General features: G+C 46.1%; 1 protein-coding gene across 3 annotated transcripts in view; it reads left to right on the forward strand.

Annotated features, from left to right (window-relative positions):
* The first annotated feature begins 10,996 nt into the window (after positions 1–10,996).
* Positions 10,997–19,970, forward strand: part of TEKT3 (tektin 3) — a 47,191-nt gene continuing 38,217 nt past the window's right edge. Inside the window, exon 1 of one of the 3 annotated variants that reach the window (XM_089663865.1) lies at positions 10,997–11,101. Coding sequence is in view for 1 of the 3 variants with exons in the window: in XM_089663864.1 (XP_089519990.1) it covers positions 18,442–18,529 (88 nt within the window). In the remaining 2 variants the exon portion in view is untranslated. Of the gene's footprint in view, positions 11,102–11,989; positions 12,014–18,370; positions 18,530–19,970 lie in introns of those variants that run through there. The other 2 variants (XM_089663866.1, XM_089663864.1) reach the window with 2 other exon arrangements.

Here is a 19,970-nt window from a genome sequence, read left to right on the forward strand (position 1 = left end):
ACTTTTATAGCTGCTGCACCATAGATCATTCTTATGCAGATTTATGTATGAAACTGGACAGGGATCAACAGAGGGGCGGGACATTACAATGGACCTGCCAGAAACTTCACATGCCCTGTCACCATATACAGCAACAGTATCATTTTTTATCATTTAAAAGTCATTCTTGAGCTCCAGTCAGTGACTTTGCCTAGGGCCTAGGCTGAGATAATGTCATCAGTCTGCTGCAGGCAGGAGGAGGCCTTTCCTTAGTCTCCCCTCCTCCAGTGATCAGACTGTACATTGTAACTTTGTAGAAGGAGGAGGAAGCATTTCCTCAGTCTCCCCTCCCCCAGTGATACATTGTAACTTTGTAGAAGGAGGAGGAAGCATTTCCTCAGTCTCCCCCTCCCCCAGTGATACATTGTAACTTTGTAGAAGGAGGAGGAAGCATTTCCTCAGTCTCCCCTCCCCCAGTGATACATTGTAACTTTGTAGAAGGAAGAGGAAGCATTTCCTCAGTCTCCTCTCCTCCGGTGAGCAACACTGTACATTGTAACTTTATAGAAGGAGGAGGAGGAGGCATTTCCTCAATCTTCCCTCCCCCAGTGATCAGACTATACATTGTAGCTCTGTAGAAGGAGGAGGAGACATTTCCTCAGTCTCTCCTCCCCCGCTGATCAGACCAGGGGCCAAATGACCATTTGGAAACTCGGGCACTGCCCGAGGGCCCGGGGTCAGTAGGGGGCCCCATGAGATGCCCCTGGTACCTTTTTCATAGGCTTTTTTGAGTTTGGGCAAGGACACAGTGGCCCCATGATCCCCTATTGCCCAGGGGCCCCATGAGTTGTCAGTCCACCCCTGGATCAGACTGTACATTTTAACTTTGTAGAAGGAGGAGGAGGCGGCATTTACTCAGTCTCCCCTCCTCCAGTGATCAGACTGCACATTGTAACTTTGTAGAAGAAAGAGGAAGCATTTCCTCAGTCTCCCCTCCCCCGGTGATCAGACTGTACATTGTAACTTTGTAAAAGGAGGAGGAGGCATTTCCTCAGTCTCCCCTCCTCCAGTGATCAGACTGTACATTGTAACTTTGTAGAAAAAAGAGGAAGCATTTCCTCAGTCTCCCCTCCCCCGGTGATCAGACTGCACATTGTAACTTTGTAGCAAGTCACAAGGTGAGAGGCTGCAGCAGGGGCTGATCTGTGTCAGACATTTGTGAACACAGCCATGAAGTGTCATCTTAGTGTCAGAATCTCAGTTCAGGAAGTAGTTGACAACCCTTGGTGATGCCTGAAACAAATATGGCGCCGTGCTGGAGAATAAACCATGGTACTGATACAGAGTACTGTGATCTCTGTGAGAGGAACAAATACCTGGAAATGATACAACGACACATTACTGCGCATGCTGCGTTTTGCCTGCCGGACAGATCCCCATTGGCTGAGTGTCTAGGGGCCCCATGAGCTGACAATACAGACTGGAGTTCCTGGAAGGATAAAAGGACTGATAATTGGTATCTAGCACGAGAGAGGAGAGGGAGGGCTCAGTGTTCCCAGACAAGACTCTCTTTTTAATGGTGACCCTCCATGTAATGTCGGGGGCCCGGGCCCCGTGCCAATGACGTGTCCTGTCATTACAGCGCTGATAAAAGAGCAGAGGAGAATTCTGAGCTTTGTGCGATCACTTCAAACGGCAGACGGGCCGTGCTCAGAGGACAGCGCCGTGCGTGCGCGGCATCACACTCCCACAAATTGTCACATTATCCTGAGATTGGGGTCCCATTCAGGGGCGGACTGACAACTCATGGGGCTCCCAGGCAATAGGGAATCATGGGGCCCCTGTGTCCACGCCCACACTCAAACCACGTCCAAGGACATCTCATGGGGCCCCCAGGCAGTAGGGGATCATGGGGCCCCTGTGTCCACGCCCACACTCAAACCACACCCAAGGGCATCTCATGTGGCACCCAGGCAATAGGGGATCATGGGGTCCCTGTGTCCTCGCCCACACTCAAACCACACCCAAGGACATCTCATGGGGCCCCCAGGCAATAGGGGATCATGGGGCCCCTGTGTCCATGCCCACACTCAAACCACACCCAAGGGCATCCCATGTGGCCCCCAGGCAATAGGGGATCATGGGGCCCCTGTGTCCACGCCCACACTCAAACCACACCCAAGGGCATCTCATGGGGCCCCCAGGCAATAGGGGATCATGGGGCCCCTGTGTCCTCGCACCACACTCAAACCACACCCAAAAAAGCCTGTGAAAGGTACCAGGGGCATCTCATGGGGCCCCCTACTGACCCCGGGCCCAAAATGGTCAGTCTGCCCCTGGTCCCATTAAAGAGGAGGGGCTTATGGAAAGTGAGTGCGATATGATCCAATTATGAGGTCGAAGTTTAAAGGGAACGTACCGTGATCTTTGCTCGAATCGGTCTGGTAACGCACCATTGAAAGCGTTTTATGTCCGTGCCAAAAAAGCAGATCCTGCCAGAAATCATGTCAGTTGATGACGTCCTGTTCTAAGGCTCCGTTCACATGTGTACGACTCCAAAGTTGCACGAGTTTGCTGCAACTTTAAGCCCCCCGATTTTGAAATCGTGCGACTAACAGTGACGTTGTCGATTTTGAAGTGAATCGCCGATTTCAGGTGCGATTTGCATGACACCTGACACAGATGTCTATGCAAATCGCACCAAAAGTAGTGAATGCAGGACTTTAGAAGTCGGTGTGGATCCGACCAAGTCGGAACCGCACCACTGTGACCGCTCTAATAGCGGACAATATGGTGCGACTTGGCATATGATTGGGAGACACATGGCATGCAAATCGCATGCCAAGTCGCACCCGATGTGACCAGGGTGTAATGCAACTTTGATGCAACTTTGGATGAGTGCAACTTGGAAACGACTTTGGCTTTCATTAATGATAATGGACACTTGATGCACAACTGTTGCATGTATAACATTCAGGTGCAACTTTCATGCGACCAGGGGCGGACTGATCATTCGGGCACTCAGGCACTGCCTGAGGGGCTGGGGTCAGTAGGGGGCCCCATGAGATGCCCCTGGTACCTTTCATAGGCTTTTTTGGGCGTGGTTTGAGTGTGGGCGAGGACAGAGGGGCCCCATGATCCCCTATTGCCCGGGGGCCCCATGAGATGCCCCTGGTACCTTTCAGAGGCTTTTTTGGGTGTGGTTTGAGTGTGGGTGAGGACACAGGGGCCCCATGATCCCCTATTGCCCGGGGGCCCCATGAGATGCCCCTGGTACCTTTCAGAGGCTTTTTTGGGTGTGGTTTGAGTGTGGGCGAGGACACAGGCGCCCCATGATCCCCTATTTCCAGGGGGCCCCATGAGATGCCCCTGGTACCTTTCATAGGCTTTTTTGGGTGTGGTTTGAGTGTGGGCGAGGACACAGGGGCCCCATGATCCTCTATTGCCCGGGGGCCCCATGAGATGCTCCTGGTACCTTTCTTAGGCATTTTTGGGTGTGGTTTGAGCGTGGACGAGGACGCAGGGGCCACATGATCCCCTTTTGCCCCGGGGGCCCTATGAGATGCCCCTGGTACCTTTCATAAGCTTTTTTGGGTGTGGCTTGAGTGTGGGCGAGGACGCAGGGGCCCCATAATCCCCTATTGCCCGAGGGCCCCATGAGTTATCAGTCCGCCCCTGCATACGACTTTTGAGGGTTTTCATTGCAGTCTATGGCACTCAAGTTGCATGAAAGTCGTTCCAAAGTAGTGAACTTGAAGTCACACAGATATGAATTGTACTCATTGGGAATCATGGGGGGGGGGGGGGGGGTGACTTGTCATGTGACTTTGGACTACAAGTCGCACAAGTGTGAATGGGCTCTAACTGCTGTCAGTTACATTGTTCCCAGCTCTGTCTGTGGGCTGCAAAAACTCCTTCCCTCTGTGTAATGGAGATGGGGAACGTTGGAGGTGTTCTGTAGTCCAAACACACTTCCTGTTCTAAAGTGACATCTCTGCTGCTCCTTATATGCAGCACAGTGAGCGTTGTCACCCTGGGACAGGAAGGGTTCTACTGGAAGGATCAGCAGGTGAAAAGAAGGAAAGACGACCCTTGAAAAAAGAAAACCAAAGGAGTGGTATGCTGCTCTATATATAGATATATATATGTGTTTCCCACATTGTCAGTGATCCTCAGAGAAGACACAGCCTGACCCCAGAGGACTACCACACATGTCATGGACGTCATCTTCTCCCAGATATGATCCACAGAGAAGACAATACCGGGATATCCTTATTAGAGAAGCTCATCTCCTCGGTGACCCCAACAAGGGGGGGTTTTCCTGGTGAGAGTTTGTGCACGTGCCACCGACTGCGTATCAGTGTATGTATGCAGGGGGCTCTCTGAAGGGGACCTTTAACCAATCAGATATGAGCATCCCGGTTTGCTAAAAAAAAAATGTACAATTATACAGTAATCCTGTCTGGCTTCCGCTGACCCAACGAATAAAATTCAGAATACTAAGGACTTCTTACACAGCCATCCACAACTCGGCCCCCAGATACATCACCAACCTAGACTCAAAATATCAACCTAATTGTTCTCTTCGGTCCTTCCAAGACCTCCTGCTCTCTAGCTTCCCTGTCACCTCCTCCCATGCTCACATCCAGGACTTCTCTTGAGCTTCCCCCATCCTATGGAACTCCCTACCTCAATCTGTCTGACTATCTCCTACTCTGTCCATCTTTAGATGATATCTGAAAACCCTTCTCTTTAAAGAAGCCTGTCCAGCTTCTAATTAACACACCGTGTGTTTACTATCTCCATTAGCCCATCCCCCCACAGTTATTACCTTTTCTATCACTTGACCCTCCCTCTTAGATTGTAAGCTCCCAGGAGCCGGGCCCTCTGATTCCTCTTGTACCAAATTGTATTGTAACTGTTATGTCTGCCTTCATATTGTAAAGTGCTGCGCAAACTATTGGCACTAAATCCCTATCCCTTCCTTTCTTTCTTTCTTTCTTTCTTCTTTCTTTCTTTCTTTCTTTCTTTCTTCTTTCCTTCCTTCCTTCCTTCTTCTTTCCTTCCTCTCTCCTTCTCTTCCTCCCTTCCTTCCTTCTTTCCTTCCTCTCTCCTTCTCTTCCTTCCTTCCTTCCTTCCTTCCTTCCTTCCTTCCTTCCTTCTTTCCTTCCTCTCTCCTTCTCTTCCTTCCTTCCTCTCTATCCTTCCTTCCATCTTTCTTTATTTCTTTCTTTCTCCCATCCCTCTCCTTTCCTTTCCTCATTCCTTCTCTCTTCCCTGTCTTTCTTCCTCTCTCCCCTCCTTCTTTTCTATCCTTCCTTCCTTCCCTCCTTCCTTCCTTCCTTCCCATCTCTTCCTCCTTTTCTGTCTTTCCTTTCCTTTCCTTCCATTTCTCCCTTTCTCTCTTCTTCCCCCGCATTCCTTATCTCCTCTTTTCTTTCTTCCCCTCTCCCTTCCTTTCTTTTCTATCATTCCTTTCCTCCTTCCTTCCACCATTTTTACTTCCTGCCTTCCTTCCTTGCTTCCTTCCATGTTGCTTTCTTTATTTCTTTCTTTCTCACATTCCTTTCCTTTCCCTCATTACTTCTCTCCTCCCTTTCTTTCTTCCCCTCTCCCCTCCTTCCTTTCTATCCTTCCTTCTTTCCCTCCTACCTTCCACCATTTTTCCTTCCTTCCTTCTTTCCACCATTTTTCCTTCCTTCTTTCCTTCCTTCCTTCCTTCCTTTCTTCCTTCCTTCCCATCTCATCCTCCTTTTCTATCATTCCTTTCCTCCCCCATCTTTTCTTTCCTTTCCTTCCTCCATTTCTCCCTTCTTTCCCACATTCCTTCTCTCCTCCCTTTCTTTCTTCCCCTCTCCCTTCCTTCTTTCTCTTTCTTTCTTTCTTTCTTTCTTTCTTTCTTTCTTTCTTTCTTTCTTTCTTTCTTTCTTTCTTCTTTCTTTCTTCTTCCTCTTTCTTCCTCCCTTCCTTCCTTTCTTTCTTTCTTTCTTCCTTCCTACCTTCCTTCCTTCCTTCATTTCTTTCTTCCTTCCTTCCTTCCTTCCTTCCGTCCTCCCTTCCTTCCTTCCTTCCTTCCTTCCGTCCTCCCTTCCTTCCTTCCTTCCTTTCTTTCTTTCTTTTTTCTTTTTTCTTTCTTTCTTTCTTTCTTTCTTTCTTTCTTTCTTTCTTTCTTTCTTTCTTTCTTTTTCTTTCTTTCTTTCTTTCTTTCTTTCTTTCTTTCTTCTTTCTTTCTTTCTTTCTTTCTTTCTTTCTTTCTTTCTTTCTTTCTTTCTTTCTTTCTTTCTTTCTTTTCTTTCTTTCTTCTCTTCCTTCCTTCCTTCCTTCCTTTCTTTCTTTCTTTCTTTCTTTCTTTCTTCTCAGGGTATTTCTTTTCATCTTCCAGTTACAAGGCAGACAAATTTACTGTGTCAGATCTAATCAGCAAATGACTATGCGGAGAGCAGAGAAGATCAGGTTCCTGCTGGCTATGTATGAAATAAACATTTAGCTCTATGTTGTGTGACACCAGGAATCCCATTACATGGCAGACACTGCAGAGATGACACACAGCGCACAAGAAGTACAAAGAAATAAATGATACCCTCCCCATATACTGGATAGCACAACACAGAAACTCCCAGCAACCAATCCAGAATAACATTCCGGAGACTCAATATCAGTATGGAGGCTGAGACCCGGATAGTTACATAAACGAGTATAGAAGGTTTATATATATAATGTGGCAGTAATGATAACATGACAAATATGATGGAAATGTCATTCAATTGTCACGTGTGAACATGTGTTGTGTTAAGGCCGCCTGTTCATTATCAAGTCTGCAATGGACCACAAATAAACGTACACATGAGACTTTTATGTAGCACCACAACACACAGAGCTAGAGCCCTCCAATCAGAGTTGGAGCTACAGCCCTCCAGTCAGAGTTGGATCTAGAGCCCTCCAATCAGAGTTGGATCTAGAGCCTTCCAATTTGAGTTGAATCCCTCAGATTAGAATTGGAGATGGAGCTTTCCAATCAGTCTTGGCTAGAACCGTCCAATCCAAGTTGGAGCTGGAGCCCTCCAATTAGAGATGGAGATGGTGCTTTCCAATCAGTCTTCAGCAAGAGCCCCCCAATCAGAGTTGGAGCTAGAGCCCTCCAATCAGAGTAGGAGCAAGAGCCCTCCATTTCAGAGTTGGAGCTAGAGCCCTTCAATCAGAGTTGGAGCTAGAGCCCTCCAATCAGAGTTGGAGCTAGAGCCCTTCAATCAGAGTAGGAGCTAGAGCCCTCCAATCAGAGTTGGAGCTAGAGCCCTTCAATCAGAGTAGGAGCTAGAGCCCTCCAATCAGAGTTGGAGCTAGAGCCCTTCAATCAGAGTTGGAGCTAGAGCCCTCCAATCAGAGTTGGAGATAGAGCCCTTTAGAGTTGGAGCCAGAGCCCTTCAATCAGATTTTGAGCTTCAGCCCTCCAATCAGAGTTGGAGCTAAAGCCCTCCAATCAGAGTTGGAGATGGAACTTTCCAATTAGAGTTGGAAATTGAGCTTTCCAATCAGTCTTCAGCTAGAGCCCTCCAATCAGAGTTGGAGATGGAGCCCTCCAAACAGGGTTGGAGATAGAGCACTTCAATTAGACTTGGAGCCAGAACATTTCAATCAGATTGTGAGCTTCAGTCCTCCAATTAGAGTTGGATCTAGAGCCTTCCGATTTGAATTGGAATTAGAGTCCTCCAATCAGAGTTGGCGCCAGAACCCTCCAATCACAGTTGGAGATGGAGCTTCCTAATCAGTCTTGCAGCTAGAGCCCTCCAATCAGAGTTGGAGATGGAGCTTCCTAATCAGTCTTGCAGATAGAGCCCTTCAATCAGAGTTGGAGCTAGAGCCCTCCAATCAGAGTTGGAGATGGAGCCCTCCAATCAGGGTTGGGGATAGAGCCCTTCAAATAGACTCGGAGCCATAACCCTTCAATCAGATTGTGAGCTTCAGCCCTCCAATCAGAGTTGGATCTACAGCCTTCCAATCTGAATTGGAGTTAGACCCCTCAAATCAGAGTTGGCACCAGAACCCTCCAATCAGAGATGGAGATGGAGCTTTCCAATCAGTCTTGCAGCTAGAGCCCTCCAATCAGAGTTGGAACTAGAGCCCTCCAATCAGAGATGGAGCCCTCCAATTATAGTTAGAGATTGAGCTTTCTGATCAGTCTTGCAGCTAAAGCCCTCCAATCAGAGTTGGAGCTCTCCAATCAGGAAAGATTTCACTCCCTGGTGGTTGAAGAGCACTGATTTTGCAAGGGGGTGTTGGACCACTGTAGAGAGACCACTGCTTTCACAGAGCAAGGGCCCTTCTCTGCAGTATCCTGACAGGGAACAGGCTTTTCTACTCGAGCTGTGGCTGCTTTCTAATCCGCTCTCAGCTTGCAGATCCTTTGTATTGATTCCCCTGGGATGTGTTCTGCTGATTTACCTGAAAATTCAGTAAATGAAGACTAGGATCAACTGATAATGATTCATCCGCCGAATGAGGAGCTTTATTGTCAGCCATGTGACTTCAATTTTCAAATCTCATTGGCTGAAAATACCTTTTAAATAAGCTCTTCTCCCGTGGTGTGAGCTTTGTGAGAATGCAAGAAAAACGCACAGCGCTAAACTGCGAGCTTAGTTCACATGGAGGGGAAACGCCCTCTTACAAAATACCGTGATGGTCCGCCCATAGTGCCACCACCATGATGCTTCTCATGGCTCCTCGCACACGCAGATATTCATTTGATCGATCAGCAATGATTGATACAATTCCGCCATGGCCGATCAGCTTACCAACGTCCAAATCAACGGAAAACTCGCTAAATCAATTGACCAGATCGTCTGCGGTTTATGATTCCTGTTCAGTTTGATCAATCAGTCCTTGTTCTGGCGTTTGCTAGACACACGTTTTTCGTACAACGCACTTTCTTTTCAATGAGCCGCACTACATGCAACAAATGCGGCAAAGCAGCTCGTGTAGCTTTTTGCTGCGTTTATTTCCGTGCAATTTATACCACGTTTTTGCAGCGTTTGTTGCGTGTTTTTGCAGAACGCACGCCCGCTTGCTGCATTTGGGAGTCATTAACAACGAATGGCTCCGCAAATTCAATACGCTTTTTTACCCCGTCTGGTAAATGTGCGCAAAAAATGCGTGGATTCGTACACATTTACAAAACTAAAAAGTGTGAAGGGAGCCTTAAAGGTGACATATCAATGTGATCAATCAATCGATCATTGGATACCACATACGCTTCGGTTTTATTATCCGATGTGTAGTTTCATCAAAATGATTGGATCCACCAATAATCAAGTTACCAAAACTTTTCTTCCAATTGATTTAGATTTATTGATTATTTGTTTATTATTTATTTATTATTGTTTATTTATAATGTATTTATTTATGTTTTATTATTTTTTGATTGATTATTTAGTATTTATTCATTATTTATTTATTTACTATTATTTATTGATTTAGATTAGTAAGGATGAAAAATGATCGATTGTGTTGCATTGATCGACCACAATCTCCATGCATTAGATCGTATCTAGATCAATCAGATTGCCTGTCGGATATGGACGCGTGATCGACAACTTACGATTGTATTTTCCAACTATCTATTGATAGGACTCCGCTCCCCCATGTGTCATATTGATCGATTGGGTTGTGGACTATTGATTGATAATTCGGAGAGATTGATTGGAAAATAAATAATTTATTAAGGGTTGTATGTAATTACATTGGTGGGTGTGTGACCCCCATTATACACATTGGTGGGTGTGGCCCCATTATACACATTGGTGGGTGTGTGGTCCCCATTATACACATTGGTGGGTGCGTGGCCCCCCCATTATACACCTTGGTGGGTGTGTGGCCCCCATTATACACATTGGTGGGTGTGGCCCCATTATACACATTGGTGGGTGTGTGGCCCCCATTATACACGTTGGTGGGTGTGTGGCCCCCCATTATACACCTTGGTGGGTGTGTGGCCCCCATTATACACATTGGTGGGTGTCTGGCCCCCATTATACACATTGGTGGGTGTGTGGCCCCCATTATACACATTGGTGGGTGTGTGGCCCCCATTATACACATTGGTGGGTGTGCGGCCCCCATTATACACATTGGTGGGTGTGTGGCCCCCATTATACACGTTGGTGGGTGTGCGGCCTCCATTATACACGTTGGTGGGTGTGTGGCCCCCATTATACACGTTGGTGGGTGGGTGGCCCCCCATTATACACGTTGGTGGGTGTTTGACCCCCAATATACACGTTGGTGGGTGTGTGGCCCCCCATTATACATGTTGGTGGGTGTGTGGCCCCCATTATACACGTTGGTGGGTGTGTGGCCCCCCATTATACACGTTGGTGGATGCGTGGCCCCCATTCAGGGGCGGACTGACAATTTGGAAACTTGGGCACTGCCCGAGGGCCCGGAGTTACTAAGGGGCCCCAAGAGATGCCCCCGGTACCTTTTTCATAGGCTTTTTTAAGTTTGGGCAAGGACACAGGGGCCCCATGATCCCCTATTGCCCGGGGGCCCCATGAGTTGTCAGTCCACCCCTGCCCCCATTATACACGTTGGTGGGTGTGTGGCCCCCCATTATACACCTTGGTGGGTGTGTGGCCCCCCATTATCTGCCCAATGATGGGAGGGGACCCCTGAGACCTGATCATCTACAGGAGATGTCCTGGCCTGTAGTGTCCATAGATGACATATATAACACAGGGGAGCAATAGCACCTGACATGGATGTCTGCCATTCACATCTCCGGGGCCCTCACCCTCTTCTCCGGGGCCCTCACCCTCTTCTCCGGGGCCCCTCACCCTCCTCTCCGAGCCCTCCATGTGTTCTCTAACTCTGGTTGCTAGGGACATGTGCGTCCATGGCAACTGTCCTCAGATGCGCTTTCGGCTCCGCCCAGTCTCGGTCGCCACTGGCTGGCTGTCAGTCAGGGCCCGCCTTTATCTGGCAGGGCTGCCAACTGATTGGCCGGGAGGAATGTCAATCCCCGGGACTGAGAGAGGCTGCGGGAGGTCTGGTGGCTGCAGACTGGGAGATGATCAGAGCTGCTGAGAGCAGAGAGAGCGGAGAGATCCACAACCTGACTACCTACCTGAGGGTGAGTCCCCCCTACCTGTCCTGACTACCTACCTGAGGGTGAGTCCCCCCTACCTGTCCTGACTACCTACCTGAGGGTGAGTGCCCCCTACCTGTCCTGACTACCTACCTGAGGGTGAATCCCCCCTACCTGTCCTGACTACCTACCTGAGGGTGAGTCCCCCCTACCTGTCCTGACTACCTACCTGAGGGTGAGTCCCCCCTACCTGTCCTGACTACCTACCTGAGGGTGAGTCCCCCCTACCTGTCCTGACTACCTACCTGAGGGTGAGTCCCCCCTACCTGTCCTGACTACCTACCTGAGGGTGAGTCCCCCCTACCTGTCCTGACTACCTACATGAGGGTGAGTGCCCCCTACCTGTCCTGACTACCTACATGAGGGTGAGTCCCCCCTACCTGTCCTGACTACCTACCTGAGGGTGAGTCCCCCCTACCTGTCCTGACTACCTACCTGAGGGTAAGTCCCCCCTACCTATCCTGACTACCTGCCTGAGGGTGAGAACCCCCTACCTGTCCTGACTACCTACCTGAGGGTGAATCCCCCCTACTTGTTCTGACTACCTACCTGAGGGTGAGTCCCCCCAACCTTTCCTGACTACCTACCTGAGGGTGAGTCCCCCCTACCTTTCCTGACTATCTGCCTGAGGGTGAGTATCCCCTACCTGTCCTGACTACCTACCTGAGGGTGAGTCCCACCTACCTATCCTGACTATCTGCCTGAGGGTGAGTACCCCCTACTTGTCCTGACTACCTACCTAAGGGTGAGTGCCCCCTACCTGTCCTCACTACCTACCCGAGGGTGAGTACCCCCTACCTGTCCTGACTACCTACCTGAGGGTGAGTCCCCCCTACCTGTCCTGACTACCTGCCTGAGAGTGAGTTCCCCCTACCTGTCCTGACTACCTACCTGAGGGTGAGTCCCACCTACCTGTTCTGACTACCTACCTGATGGTGAGTCCTACCCACCTGTCTGCCTGGAGCTAAGTACCAGCTTGCATCTACCTGTCCTGACTACCTACCTTAGATTGAGTCCCACCTACCTGGGGAGAGTCCCAGTCTACCTGTCCTGACTACCTATGTGGAGGGGGGTGCAGTCTACCTGTCATGACTACTTACCTGAGGAGGAGTCCCAGCCCATCTATCTTAACTATCTACCTGTAGGTAAGTATCAGCCTACCTGTCCTGACTGCCTGCCTGAGAGTGAGCCCCAACCTACCTGTCCTGAATGACCACCTAAGTGAGGGTGAATCCTTTTCTTTTTTGCCTTGACTGCTTACCTGAGGGGGTCCCAGCCTGGCCAACTGTCCTGATTACCTACTTGCAGGTATGTCCCAGCTTGCACTTACCTGTCCTGTCTGCATATCTCCCCCTGACACTCATCCTGTTACCCAGACCAGAAGTGCCGACCTGCAGGCACAGCCCATCTGTAATACCCCTGTACCAGCACAGGCAGGAGGGCATCACCCAGAACATGCAACATGTCAGGACACAACCATCCCGAGCCTCAGATCTGGAACATAGTGCCCTGGAAATGTATCAATGACCCCTGTGTGCCCCCGTGTCATACAGAGAATAGGTATGCTATGCCGGATTCTATCTATCTATCTATCTATCTATCTATCTATCTATCTATCTATTATCTATCTATCATCTATCTATCTATCTATCTATCTATCTATCTATCTATCTATCTATCTATCTATTATCTATCTATCTATCATCTATCTATCTATCTATCTATCTATCTATTATCTATCTATCTATCTATCTATCTATCTATCTATTATCTATCTATCTATCTATCTATCTATCTATCTATCTATCTATTATCTATCTATCTATCTATCTATCTATCTATCTATCTATCTATCTATTATCTATCTATCTATCATCTATCTATCTATCTATCTATCTATCTATTATCTATCTATCTATCTATCTATCTATCTATTATCTATCTATCTATCTATCTATCTATCTATCTATCTATCTATCTATTATCTATCTATCTATCTATCTATCTATCTATCTATCTATCTATTATCTATCTATCTATCATCTATCTATCTATCTATCTATCTATTATCTATCTATCTATCTATCTATCTATCTATTATCTATCTATCTATCTATCTATCTATCTATTATCTATCTATCTATCATCTATCTATCTATCTATCTATCTATCTATCTATCTATCTATTATCTATCTATCTATTATCTATCTATCTATTATCTATCTATCATCTATCTATCTATCTATCTATTATCTATCTATCTATCATCTATCTATCTATCTATCTATCTATCTATCTATTATCTATCTATCTATCTATCTATCTATCTATCTATCTATTATCTATCTATCTATCTATCTATTATCTATCTATCTATCTATCTATCTATCTATCTATCTATCTATCTATTATCTATTATCTATCTATCTATCTATCTATCTATCTATCTATCTATCTATTATCTATCTATCTATCTATCTATCTATCATCTATCTATCTATCTATCTATCTATCTATCTATCTATCTATCTATCTATTATCTATTATCTATCTATCTATCTATCTATCTATCTATCTATCTATCTATCATCTATCTATCTATCTATCTATCTATCTATTATCTATCTATCTATCTATCTATCTATCTATCTATCTATTATCTATCTATCTATCTATCTATCTATCTATCTATCTATCTATCTATCTATCATCTATCTATCTATCTATCTATCTATCTATCTATCTATCTATTATCTATCTATCTATCTATTATCTATCTATCTATCTATCTATCTATCTATCTATCTATCTATCTATCTATTATCTATTATCTATCTATCTATCTATCTATCTATCTATCTATCTATCTATTATCTATCTATCTATCATCTATCTATCTATCTATCTATCTATCTATCTATCTATTATCTATCTATCTATCTATCTATCTATCTATCTATCTATTATCTATCTATCTATCTATCTATCTATCTATCTATCTATCTATCTATTATCTATCTATCTATCTATCTATCTATCTATCTATCTATCTATCTATCTATCTATCTATCTATCTATCATCTATCTATCTATCTATCTATCTATCTATCTATCTATCTATTATCTATTATCTATCTATTATCTATCTATTATCGATCTATCTATCTATCTATCTATCTATCTATCTATCTATCCCTTTATATATATCTAATTCTTGAATTCATCATCTAATACATGCATTATTTAGCTTTAAACCTTTCTCTCTCTCTCTCTCTCTCTCTCTCTCTCTCTCTCTCTCTCTCTCTCTCTCTCTCTCTCTCTCTGTCTCTCCCTCTCTCTTTCTTTCTTAGTATTCACTTCCCTGGGAGTTAAATGTCCAAAAAAGTACCACCTCATTGCTTATATTATTTTATGGGTTTTTTTGTTTTTGTTTTTTTTTTACACAGAGCAGTCAACAGAAAGCAAAATAAAGTAAAACAAAAAAGAAAAAAAGTAAAATGTGACATCACACAAATAATCATATACACAGGACAAGGGAAAAATTACATCATTATACTACAATAAATATACACTATACCCCCATAAAACTACAGTAGAGTATACAGTATATACTGTGTGCATGTAGTCATGTGTATACTATACCCTTCAGTATAATTATTATACAATTATTGCTCCTAAAGAAACAACTAATAGAATAAAGTTCACATTCAAGTTTTTAATATAATATCTTATACAGGATATACAAAAAAGAGAATTTTGTGGATGAAAACACATAAATAACAGTAATTATATGTAAGTGGAAACATTTTATCAATCTATATCCATTTCTCTCACTCTAAAAAAAAAATATATATATATTTCTTTTTTTTAAATTTTCCTTAATTTTTTTTTTAAGCTCCTGTGGCAATCCAGTTGGATGGGTTTTGTGATATGATAAATTATTATTATTATTATACAGTATTTATAAAGCGCCAATAGTTCGCTCAGCGCTGTACATTACAAAGGGGGACAGAACATGTGACAGAACAATACCAATACAATGCAAAACATGAGGGGATCGAGGGCCCTGCTCTTTCGAGCTTACAATCTAAGAGATGAGTGTTTCTATAGAAATGTATGTGTCCTTCATCTGATTGGCTGACCCCCCCCCCATCCCAGGTCTATGGGTCAGGTTGCTTTGCCTACATACACACCCCACACTGCAATACTGCAGGTGCCATGGTAACCAATCAGATGACTGCTTTGATCCTCCTGTAAGGTATGGAAATGCTTGATTGGTTGGTATGGGCTGCATACGAGGTACATAAACATGTCGTGTCATGTCTGGGTGGTTGGCTGTAAAAAGCACTAAAAGGATCAGTCCACTCAAAACTGAAACGTCAGTTATTGGTGGCTGCTGGAGAGGTAAATGGTTTCATACAGGGGTGGACTGACCATTCGAGCACTTGGGCACCGCCCAGGGGCCCGGGGTGAGTAGGGGGCCCCATGAGATGCCCCTGGTACCTTTCATTGGCTTTTTCATAGGCTTTTTTGGGTGTGGGTGAGGACACAGGGGCCCCATGATCCCCTATTGCCCGGGGGCCCCATGAGTTGTCAGTCCGCCCCTGCCCCCATTATACATCTTGGTGGGTGTGTGGCCCCCCATTATACACCTTGGTGGGTGTGTGCCCCCCCATTATACACCTTGTTGGGTGTGTGGCCCCCCATTATCTGCCCAGTGATGGGAGGGGACCCCTGAGACCTGATCATCTACAGGAGATATCTTTATATTTCATATCTCTCTCGAGGACTCAGCTGGTGGGATATATTTGGGGTTCCTGGGTCTGCCCACCCACATGGGTCATTGTGAGCCCCCAGTATTCCAGCCAGAGGAATGAGGATTGCCAAACATGGATGGGAGTGGAGGCCGACCCAACCACTTTAATCCCCAAAAGACAGAAGGAATCCGGGGGAAGCTCGGCCCTCTTGTAACTGAAATATTACCGGTACTTTTGATCAGACTAGCTTTATCAGGATTAGTTAAACCACAATCCCTGCATTCAGCGATTCTGCGTGCGTTTGTAATACATTTTCAGTGCATTTTTTTGGCATTTTTTTTTACAGGGTTTCATTTAAATGCGTTCAGATACAAAAAATTGCAGCATGCTGTACTTTTTTAAACTCGCATGAAAGTGCTGCATTGATGTAAGCTAGGCTCTAGGACATTCGCAGTTACATGCATTTCCATTAAGTTCACATATTAAAAAAAAAAATTTAGGATGTTTTACTTTTTCATAAATGCACATGAAAGCACCACAATGATGTCCACTGGGCTCACTGAAAAACATTCATTCTTCTTGCATTCATGTACTGAGTTTAAAAACGCATTTGGCTGCATCTGGCTACATGGTTGGCACTTCCACCTGGCAGTACTGGGGTCAGCGGTTCAAATCCCAACCATGGCACCACCTGCCTGGAGTTTGCATGTTCTCCCTGTGCTTGCGTGGGTTTCCTCCTGGTATTCCGGTTTCCTCCCACACTCCAAAGACATGCTGGTAGGTGAATTGGCTCCTGTCTGAATTGTCCCTAGTATGTGTATGTATGAATGTGAGTTATGGACCTTGGATCGTACGCCCCTTGAGGGTCAGGGACCTTGGATCGTACGCCCCTTGAGGGTTAGGGACCTTAGATTGTACGCCCCTTGAGGGTTAGGGACCTTAGATTGTACGCCCCTTGAGGGTTAGGGACCTTAGATTGTACGCCCCTTGAGGGTTAGGGACTGATGTCAATGTACAATATATATGTAAAACGCTGCACAGTGGTGTCCCGAGGCAGGTGGGGGGGGTGGGGGGGGTGCGCGCTGCACCAGATGACACCTACTGCATGGGGTGACATCGGACCCACTCCACGAAAAGGTAAGTTGTAAAGCAAGCCGACGATCCCCGCAGGATGGATCGGATCTGTGAATTGAGAATAATGGATCAGACTCCGATCCATTATGCTCCCCAATCCGCAGATCCGATCCATCCTGCAGGGATCGTCGGCTTTCTTTACAACTTACCTTTCTGTGGAGCGGGTCCGGTGTCACCCCGTATAGGTTGCATGCCGACAAACCCTGCAGGATGGATGGAATCTGCAGATTGGGAAGCATAATGAATCGGAATCTGATCCATTATGCTCAATCCACAGATCCGAACAATCCTGCGGGAATCGTTGGCATGCAACCTATATAGGGTGACACCGGACCCGCTCCATGAAAAGGTAAGTTGTAAAGAAAGCCAACGATCCCTGCAGGATGGATCAGATCTGCGGATTGGGGAGCATAATGGATCGGAGTCTGATCCATTATGCTCAATCCGCAGATCCGATCCATCCTGCGGGGATCGTCGGAGAGAGTGTCACCAAGTGTTACCGCTCCGGGTGACACCAACCCTAGAGACGCCCCTGCTGCTGCATAAAAATGATGGCACTATATAAGTACCTGAAATAAATAAATCATCTGGTATAAACAATCACTAAGGCTGCATTCACACTATAGTGTTTTGTGGATGTGTGCAAAATTGCGATAAACATGCAAAAAAAAACCGCATGTCACACTTGCAGTGCCATTCATTGTCAAATGCGGCAAGGAAACACGCAGAAAACGCATCAAACCACTCAGTTGAAAAATGCACGAATCTCAATCCTCACAAAGCCGCGTGAGCTATTTTGTCGCACATGGAGCAGGCATTAACATGAATAGGCTGGCATATGTCTATAGCATGACGCCTAAACACGCGTCATAATGTGAAGGGGGCCTGCGTCTAGGTTCACAGTTGTTGCGCACACTTGTTGCTGGTAGCGCAGGCCATATATTTGAATAGGCTGGTGTACCTGCGAGAAACTCAGGGAAAGAAGTCCCCGACCCTTTTTTATTACTAGATTTGCATCATTTAAAACCTAAAACCGGTCGCAATGCTTGCCCCGTTCGCGGCTTCGTATTTGTGAGTGTAGCAAATAAACATCTACGCCAAAAAAGAAACAAACAGCTCCGGCGTCTATATTTGTGCGCAGGGAGCGCAGAGATCCCCATGGGTGGCCGCTGAATCTGGAGGGAGAAGGTAACCCGATAGGAGGAACGCGATCTCCTATTATTTCACAGCCGCGCACAATTAATAAGCACTGACACTGGTTTTATCGGCGGGTAATTGCAGCTATCGCTTTCCGGGGGGGGGGTCACTCTTCCAGCCTATTATGGACTGATGAACCGTCAGCTTAGAAGGCGATTTGCCTCCGTCACAGTAGAAGCGCTCGCAGTGTGCGCCGGGTTTTATTTCACATCTTTTCTAATCACTGGAAACCATTCATGAAAGCTCAACCGGCCCGAAACCTGCTTACATTGCTACCCTGCAAACTGGAAGGCGATTGGTTAGAAGGCCCAACCGGACTTTATAGTAAGAAAAAAAAAAATTTGAAGGAATGGTTACATTTTATAACCTGATTATGATCTCAGGCATGCTGGGCTGAAAGGATAAGTTCACCGTTTGGACAAAAGTACTAAATGCACATTTGGTTGCAGGTAAAAAAAATGTGCATTTATTATTTTTGTCCAAAGGAGCCTGGAAAGCATTGTAGCAGCGATCAGTAGATTGCTGATGTCATGAAGGTCTCTTGCAGACCTGTCAGAATATCTGCTTACTGTATGGGGTGTACGGGATGTACAGGGTGTATGAGATGTATGGGATGTATGGGGTGTACGGGATGTACGGGGTGTATGAGATGTATGGGGTGTACAGGGTGTATGGGATGTCTGGGGTGCACAGGATGTAGGGGATGTATGGGGTGTACGGGATGTACAGGGTGTATGGGATGTACGGGGTGTATGGGATGTACGGGGTATACAAGATGTATGGGGATGTATGGGGTGTACGAGAAATATGGGATGTACGGGATGTATGGGGTGTACGTGATGTATGGGGTGTACGTGATGTATGGGGTGTATGGGGTGTACGGGGTGTAATGGTTGTATGGGATGTATGAGGTGTACGGGGTGTATGGGATGTACGGGATTATGGAATGTATGGGATGTACAGGGTGCATGGGATGTACGAGGTGTATGGGATGTATGAGGTGCACGGGATGTACAGGATGTATGGGAATGTACGGGATGTAACGGTTGTATAGGATGTATGAGGTGTACAGGGTGTATGGGATGTACGGGGTGTATGGGATTATGGGGTGTATGGGATTATGGGATGTACGGGATGTATGAGGTGCATGGAATGTACAGGATGTGTGGGATCTATGGGATGTACGAGGTGTATGGGGTGTACAGGATGTACAGGGTGTATGGGATTATGGGGTTTCGGGATGAGCAGGGTGTATTGGATGTACGGGGTGTATTGGATGTACGGGGCGTTTGGGATGTACGGGGTATACGGGATGTATGGGATGTATGGGGTGTATGGGATATACGGGGTCTACAAGATTATGGGATGTACGGGATGTATGGGATATACGGAGTGTATGGGATGTACGGGGTGAATGGGATATACGGGGTCTACGAGATTATGGGATGTACAGGATGTGCAGGACGTATGGGGTGTACGGAATATATGTGGTGTGCGGGATGTACGGAATGTACGGGGTGTGAGGGATGTGTGGAATGTATGGGGTGTACAGCCAAGCTGATATTCTACCACAGAGCTCCACAGCTGCTGGGACTTGCAGTTCATTCATTAATGGAAGTCCTTGAATGAATGATACGGCCATGTGGGTGGAACAGTCTCAGACAGTCCTCTCAAGCCTTATATGTACAGTGGGGCAAAAAAGTATTTAGTCAGCCACCAATGGTACAAGTTCTCCCACTTACAAAGATGAGAGAGGCCTGTAATT

The sequence above is a fragment of the Staurois parvus genome, unplaced genomic scaffold (assembly GCF_062004578.1).
Source record: "Staurois parvus isolate SC_StPar_1 unplaced genomic scaffold, SC_StPar_1.0 ptg001792l, whole genome shotgun sequence".
In the NCBI taxonomy this organism is placed as follows: Eukaryota; Metazoa; Chordata; class Amphibia; order Anura; family Ranidae; genus Staurois; species Staurois parvus.